Source organism: Xenopus tropicalis, chromosome 10 (genome assembly GCF_000004195.4).
Source record: "Xenopus tropicalis strain Nigerian chromosome 10, UCB_Xtro_10.0, whole genome shotgun sequence".
Classification (NCBI taxonomy): domain Eukaryota; kingdom Metazoa; phylum Chordata; class Amphibia; order Anura; family Pipidae; genus Xenopus; species Xenopus tropicalis.
This window is the reverse complement of record NC_030686.2, coordinates 24,922,869-24,931,199: the sequence shown is the minus strand read 5'-3', so window position 1 is coordinate 24,931,199 and position 8,331 is coordinate 24,922,869. Positions and strand designations below refer to the sequence as shown.

At 40.2% G+C, this 8,331-nt stretch overlaps 1 protein-coding gene across 4 annotated transcripts in view; it reads right to left on the bottom strand.

Annotated features, from left to right (window-relative positions):
- Positions 1–2,324: 2,324 nt before the first annotated feature.
- The window catches only part of stxbp4 (syntaxin binding protein 4), an 89,258-nt gene continuing 83,251 nt past the window's right edge, over positions 2,325–8,331 (bottom strand). For 2 of the 4 annotated variants that reach the window (XM_012952511.3, XM_031894145.1), the window contains exon 17: positions 2,325–4,028. In XM_012952511.3, the coding sequence (XP_012807965.2) occupies positions 3,923–4,028 (106 nt within the window). In that variant the 3' untranslated portion in view covers positions 2,325–3,922. 4 annotated transcript variants of the gene reach the window in all.

Here is an 8,331-nt window from a genome sequence, read left to right as displayed (position 1 = left end):
GCTATCTCCCCTACCCCTGTATTCCCTCACTTGTACTGAGAGCTATCTCCCCTACCCCTGTATTCCCTCACTTGTACTGAGAGCTATCTCCCCTACCCCTGTATTCCCTCACTTGTACTGAAAGCTATCTCCCCTACCCCTGTATTCCCTCACTTGTACTGAGAGCTATCTCCCATAACCCTGTATTTCCTCACTTGTACTGAGAGCTATCTCCCATAACCCTGTATTCCCTCACTTGTACTGAGAGCTATCTCCCATACCCCTGTATTCCCTCACTTGTACTGAGAGCTATCTCCCCTACCCCTGTATTCCCTCACTTGTACTAAGAGCTATCTCCCATAACCCTGTATTCCCTCACTTGTACTGAGAGCTATCTCCCATACCCCTGTATTCCCTCACTTGTACTGAGAGCTATCTCCCCTACCCCTGTATTCCCTCACTTGTACTGAGAGCTATCTCCCATACCCCTGTATTCCCTCACTTGTACTGAGAGCTATCTCCCCTACCCCTGTATTCCCTCACTTGTACTGAGAGCTATCTCCCCTACCCCTGTATTCCCTCACTTGTACTGAGAGCTATCTCCCATAACCCTGTATTCCCTCACTTGTACTGAGAGCTATCTCCCATAACCCTGTATTCCCTCACTTGTACTAAGAGCTATCTCCCATAACCCTGTATGCCCTCACTTGATAAAAAGATCCTCATGCCTCTTGTTTCAAACTGTATCCATAAACAGGGTTAGGTTTTACATACATGTTTCAAATGTATAGTTTTTGCAAGGTGATACCTTTACTGGCATCTCTCTGAACAAGTTATGTGTAACAAACAACTGCCTGCTGCAACCATGCCAGTATAGTTATTTTGACCATTTGTCCATTTATCTAAGCCACAGGCTTCCTGCAATGGGATTATGACATGATAGATGGAATCTGGGGGTGATATGGAAGTCTGGACCAGGTATAGTGACTCCTAAAGCTGGCCATACAAGCACAGATATTGTACAAAATGAGGTTTATACAATATTCGCTGTGTGCATGGTGGATCAACGAGACGACTGATATTGGCAAAAGCCTTGAATGTTGGTTGTCTCGTCGATCGTGCGGGAGAAAGGATTTTGATTGGGCGCCGTCAAAGGCACCCAAGCAAAATCTGCATTTTGGGCTGAATTGTCAGATAGAGGTAGAATATCTGATAATTCAGCGTTGAACGTCAATGGTGGCAGGAAAGATTGTAATTGTAACATGTATGGCCAGCTTTATTCCTGATAACCTTGGAACTACCGCTGCATCCTAACCAGCCAGTAACTCTAGGGTTCCTTCAGTGCCCTGCGCCAATAGGCACAGCACCATCTCTGCATGACAGATTTGCAACACAACACTGTATGAAACGCTTTTGTGCAAGTTCTGAAGAAATTGATCAGTGATCCCCAATCAATGGCTCGCCACCAACATGTTGCTCATCATCCACTTCATTATCGCCCCCTAGTGGCTGTAAAGTAGGTGCCCATTTTTAAATCTCCTGCTTGGGGGGCAAGTTATGGAAGCATATAGACACTGTTTTCCTCAAAGCAGAGCCTCCAGGACCATGGCTATTACTTTGCTTACATTGCTATGTACAAGGGTTTGTGAATAAGGGTGCAGATATAAAAGGTATAAAAAGAGGTTTACTATACTGCAGATGCTACTATACCACTAATGATGGCAGTTTTATATATAGCAGATAAACTTTCTCTGGGCCATAATAATTTTCAGCATTAATGCGGCTGAAAACCTCAGACAGATACAGACATTAAAAGGCAACCAGACAGGATTCCAGTTGAGAAGTCAATGGGCTTTTTTTGGTGGTGACTTTTTCTGCACATAATATATTGGGAGTCTATGGGCGTTTTTTTGTTTTCTTTGCTGGAAGTTTTTTTGTGAAAAAGGGGGTTATATAATAAGCATTTTGTTTCTGTGCTTTTGTTTGCGGTGGAATATTGCTGCGGTTATGTGAAAATATTTGCTGATGCCGAAATGTGGAATTTTGCTTGGAATCCATACCTGGAAAGCATTTGCTCTTGACTAGTAATAATCACTTATGCTGCAAGATCTTATTTAACCCTATTTATAAACTCATAAGGAGCATAAAAATACAGAGGCAAATAAACCCCTGTAAATATTTGTGCTGTTTATATTTTGCCCCTGTGAACCCTCCAGCAAAAGCCCCAGAGGCAATCCCACCCCCATTCAGAGACAGAACCGCCTCCAAATCTATATTCTAGAAAACGTTCTGAATTCTTGAGGCAGCCATGTACTGTGCCACGCAATAAAAGAATAGACACAAAGTTGAAGTTTTTGAAATTTAAAAATATAATAAAAAAGTTACAGTTTAAATAAACATAAAATGTACATACGCTCCCTAGGTACCTCAATTCTCTATAACTTAGAAATATATGTGTAAAAAAGGGTCTCCTTACTTCTATAAAACCAGTACTGGCACTAAAGTCTATACATTGGTGCTTGATCCCCGGCAGTGTGGTTATATAACCTACAAGAAATACTGACAATAAAGCTCTATGTATATTTTTTTTAAACACTGACATTTAAGTACAGGCAGCTAAATTACTTTCAGTTATTCTTGAAAAGGTGGAAAAGCCTCACCCACCAGACAGTTTATTATTAGTATTTGTAGCCCTTTTTGTGGGGAGGTGGCTTTCCTCCTGCTTGTCATCGTGTTTTTTTTTTTGAACGGTGGCAATGCGCAGGCTCAGTCTGGCAAATGCCAGAGGGGCTGCTGTAAGATGCCATAGACAGTCACTATGTAGTGGGCCAGTGGGAGCCAGTTTGGGCTTCTGTTTACATGAAATGCCAGGGCCTACTGTGAATCCCAGTCTGGAGGCATGCACACAATGCATGGGAATTCTCGTCTCGGAATGTGTTCAGTAACTTAACGGTAACTTATAAACATGAGGTATGGCCAGCATATATATTTATAGCATATACTATATAGAATCCTGCTATCTAGAAGGCTCTGTGTCATTTCTCTTAGTGTCCCTTTTAAACAAAGTTCATTTTAAAGGAACAGTTTAGTGTAAAAATTAAACTGGGTAAAATAAATAACCTGCACAAAGTAAAATGTTTTCAATATGGTTAGTTAGGCAAAAATGTAATCGATAAAGGTTGGAGTGAACGAATGTCTAACATAAAAGCCAGAACACCACTTCCTCGTTTACAGCTCTCTAAGCTGTTAGCAGTCAGTAACCAATCAGTGACTAGAGGGGAGGCCATATGGGACATAACTGTTTAGTTAGTTTGCTTTTGAATCTGACCTGTGTGCTCACAAACTAACTGAACAGTTACGTCCCATGTGGCCCCCCTAAAGTCACTAAGAGGCTAAAGAGCTGAAAGCAGTTAGTTGAATTCTGGCTATTATGTAGACATCTGCTCACTCCAGCTATTATATATTACATTTTTGCCTAACTATATTAGATATATTTTTTATTTTGTGCAGGCTATGTATTTATTTTACCCAGCTTCATTTTTACAACAAACTGTTCCTTTGAGCCAATTTTCTTTTTCCCTGTTCTATTGAGCTTATACTCCCGTATTTGTAAGCTTTCCCAGCCAAGGCCCCGTGACCTTGTATGTTATTTATTCTTCTCCCACGGTTTTGCTTCTGTCTTATCCCCAGTACAATGTACTTTATAAATACACCATAATAATAGCTCACAGAAATCCATATTGCTGGTAAAACAATCCTAATGGGGTTTCAAACTTTAAATGTTTTGGTAGCCTTATGGCATGGTGCTCCATACATACGCCCATTGGGAAAATAGTAGGGATTGCTGATTTGGTACCAGACACGTTTATACTAATAATAGGCACTAGGGATGTTCTGAAACCATTTGATTTGGTAAAAAACGAAGTTCTTGTGGGCTTTGAGTCTAGCAATTCTGCTTCTCAGGGGGATCTCCTTGGATGTCTTCAAGTTCCCCAGAAAGCAATGTGCTGAGCACCGGGTTGGTCCAAGTTGTTGTTTGTGTCACATGACTAGAAGGAAAATTGAAAAGAATTAGTGAGAGAAAATAAAAATGCCTCATATGTTTTACATTGTTATTATAAATACTATGCATTGGTCTGCTACATCTCAAACTTGGTGGTCTAGAATTTACAGAAAAGGCAAAATGTTGATATAAGCAGAAAGTACATATTACATTGTGTAACTGCTAGATATTTTTGCTTCAATAGTCTGTTTTACAATATACAAATAAGTTTTCGTACTGTACATATTTTCGCATTTTTTTCCGCTAATTTTCGTACTGTGCATCAAAATTTACACAACAAAAACTTATTTGTTGCAACAAGTACGAAAGTTTCGGATTCATTCAAGCTTTGGTATCGTGACTTTCCTTGGGCCGGGTTGGAGCTGCAGAGTGCCATTGAGTCCTATGGGAGACTTTCCTTGGGCCAGGTTGGAGCTGCAGAGTGCCATTGAGCCCTATGGGAGACTTTCCTTGGGCCAGGTTGGAGCTGCAGAGTGCCATTGAGCCCTATGGGAGACTTTCCTTGGGCCAGGTTGGAGCTGCAGAGTGCCATTGAGCCCTATGGGAGACTTTCCTTGGGCCGGGTTGGAGCTGCAGAGTGCCATTGAGCCCTATGGGAGACTTTCCTTGGGCCAGGTTGGAGCTGCAGAGTGCCATTGAGCCCTATGGGAGACTTTCCTTGGGCCAGGTTGGAGCTGCAGAGTGCCATTGAGCCCTATGGGAGACTTTCCTTGGGCCAGGTTGGAGCTGCAGAGTGCCATTGAGCCCTATGGGAGGCTTTCCTTGGGCCGGGTTGGAGCTGCAGAGTGCCATTGAGCCCTATGGGAGACTTTCAAAAAATTGCACAGAAGGATCAAAGTCAGAAAGGTTTTCCCGCCGTTTACGATCGTTCGAATACGAAAATTTTGTGACTTCCGGATCGCCAATATGATATTATCGTCAATATTACGATTTTTTCAGAAGCATTTTTGTGACATTTCCGATCATCAGAAATTATTGTATCTAATCCGAATTTTACCCATTTTGGGATTCAAACTTGTACTTTGATAAATCTGCCCCAATATTTCTATCTGTTAATTTCTTGCACGGAAGCCACCACACCATGGCTACGCACCTTGGGGTTTAGACAGCCACAGTGGCCACCCACCTCGGGGTCAGAACACCATATAACAGCTTCCCTCCCTGAGGTTAATAAAACATGTCCCCCCCAAATGTAATCCAAGCTTTCCATGTAAACTATGAACTGAAAAACTATATATATTCAAGTAAGTTCAAGTAATTTATAAGTTCAAAAGCATTTATGTTAGATGGAACAATGTGCTAGCTGCTGTACTATGTTGCCATATTCTGTTATACAGGATCCACAAAATATACGGATAACAGATGCATTCCTATTTATAACTTGTCAATATACTGTTATAAAATACAGAAATGAATATATTACTACCAATACCACGAAAAGTAATAAGTTGCAAGTGATTACAAGACAAGCAGTAACTGGTGAAAAGGATTGCATACAGCTTTATGAAGTGCAAGGAACGCATTTTGCTCCTAATTAATGAAAGTGGTTTTACATGAAGCTCACTGCGGGGAAAAGCACAAGTTTCCCACTGCACTTGTAGATGTAAATGAGCCCCAAAGAAAGACATCTGGAGTAGACCATTACAGACAAGTGGTAAAACAACCTTGTGAACAAGGAACCCTTCTGAATCTGAACAACAAGTCACAGTCATTTCTGTTAATTGCTTTATCAGGAGTATCTGTGACAGAAATTGCGAGAATGGACACAAAGGAAAAAAAAAACCATTTTGGAATTTCTTAACTTTCTCAGGGAATTACCAAAACACATGTAAACTGCTAACTTGACGCACAAGGACCCTGTTGCTGATACTGACTGCGCTCACAATGAGGAGCCTCTTTTGAATACGTCCATTGATGAGTGGGGGCTGACATATCAATATGAGCACAGCACTGTGAAACCATTATATAAGAATAAAGTATCTAGTGTGACGTTCCTTGGCTGTCTATAGAGAATGCCTTACCAAGGTAATAATGTGTAGAAATGCAAAGGAGGAATATTCTTTCCCCACAATAAGTTAAAGTCATGTTCTTTTATTCCTGTATATGAGGCAGAATTTACCCTTTAAACTCAGTGTTGTTATATTAGGTGTTGTTACCTTGATTATGATATTTTATCTGCAGTGGGAGAAACATCTGAATTTTGCCTAGGGCATGAACGTGTCATTTGTTCCCTTAATGAACTGAACAGTAATTAGCAAACAGAAACACCATAAAAATCCCTTTCTTTCCATGTATTCTACTGTTCAAGGCAACAGGCCATGATAATCTCAGTGGGAATATCTCAAACTGCTAATGCATTTCACAGCATTATGTACAAAACAAATTCAGAGATTGCGCTTGTTGAACATGTATTTCTCTCACTAAAATGACACATTCATCAAAAAATATGTGAAAATGGGATAATATGCCTTTAAAATACTAACTCAACATTTCTCTATTTCTCCGGGTATTATCTACATGAATTCTAAATAATAACGTCAGTTTGGATCCTGCAAACCATATTTAAATGCGTAAAGGTGATATATAAAGGAGTAAGAAATTCCAGGTCATGACGATATCTTTGCGGAAACCATAAAGAGCTTCCTAGAACCTGTATTATGTGAACAGTTATTACCCCATACATACATTTCCTTGAAAATCACATCCATGTCACCTCGAGGCGGCATAGAAACAAGTCTGCAAAATGCCTATTATTCAATTGTAAGGTTTGAATAGTAATTTAATACACCTACTTGGAGCAGCAAGTATAAAGAACATTCCATAATGGAAAAGCACGCTCTGAGCTCATCTGGAGTCATACTATTGTAGATGCAGTTTGCCCCCTTAAACTACAGTTAGAAGGGACCCTGACACCCCCACACATAAAATGCTGTATAATCAAAATTCTATTATTTTTTTAATTAAAACATCTCTATTGTCAATCATATATTGCTTGCCCTGCCTCTAGACAGAGGCAGGACAGGCAGTTACTTTTACTTTTCACTCAGCAACTCCTAGATGCAACTGCACTCTGCACATCCCCCCTCCCTCCTCAAAGTCTAAAATTGTGTAGCCAATACATGGGCATTAGATCCCCCATTCTGGCACAAGATGTAGGAATGATACAAAACTTGCCTTAAATAACAGTGTCCACAAAACAGTTTCTCCCTACTTGCTGTGATTGTGAATTCCAAGACCGAAGGAAACAAGATTTAAATGTATGTATATATAACTTTATTTATAAAGCGCCACAAGAGTACGCATCGCTGTACAGTCTTACAATATACAAAATTACACACAGGGAGGACAAGTGTTATAATAGATACAATAAATAAGTATAAATACACAGGGAGTAAGTGCCATGTGGTATTAGACACTGTAGGAAGGAGGTTCCTGCCCCGTAGAGCTTACAGTCTAAGTCATTTATATAGTATATCAAGTATAAATAAATCTACAGCAACTGGACTTGTTAGGTAATCACTGAAGATGTTTCACTACTTTGTAACTCCACAGCATTCACACCTCTGTAAATTTCAGATGTCACCTTTCTGAAGAGTTACAAAGTGCCATTGTGATTGGATTAGTGGAAGAGTACATATGCTGAGGTCTTCCCATACCAGTCAGTTGAACTGAAGAAGCTGCTTATAAACATCTTCAATGATTACTTAACAAATCCAGTTGCTTTAGATTTATTTATACTAGATATACCATGACCTGGATGAATGAAAATCTTCATAGTCATTTATATAGTGTAAGTAAAGTTTATTTTGCTCAATTAATGAAAAAAGAACAATGTTATAGATCAGTGGTTCTCAACCTGTGGGTTGGGACCACTTTGGGGGTCGAGCGACCCTTTCACAGGGGTCGCCTAAGACCATTGGAAAACACATATTTCTTATGGTCTTAGGAATAATTTTATGGTTGGGGGTCACCACAACATGAGGAACTGTATTAAAGGGTTAGGAAGGTTGAGAACCACTGTATATACTGTAGATACTGATTGAGTTCCAGGGCTGCAATCTGTGGGCTGTGTACAAAAATGTAATTTAGGAACAGGGCAACTATAACCACAGACAGTACAGAAAGCACAGACAAGCGGATATACCTCCTCCACCACCCACTGACAGCATTCCAGACTGCTGTGGGAGATACAATGGGGCCGATTCACTAAAGGTCGATAACGCTTATTGCATGCTTTTGTGCATTAAAAAGCATGTGATAATTAAGTCCCGATTCATCAAAGTCATTTT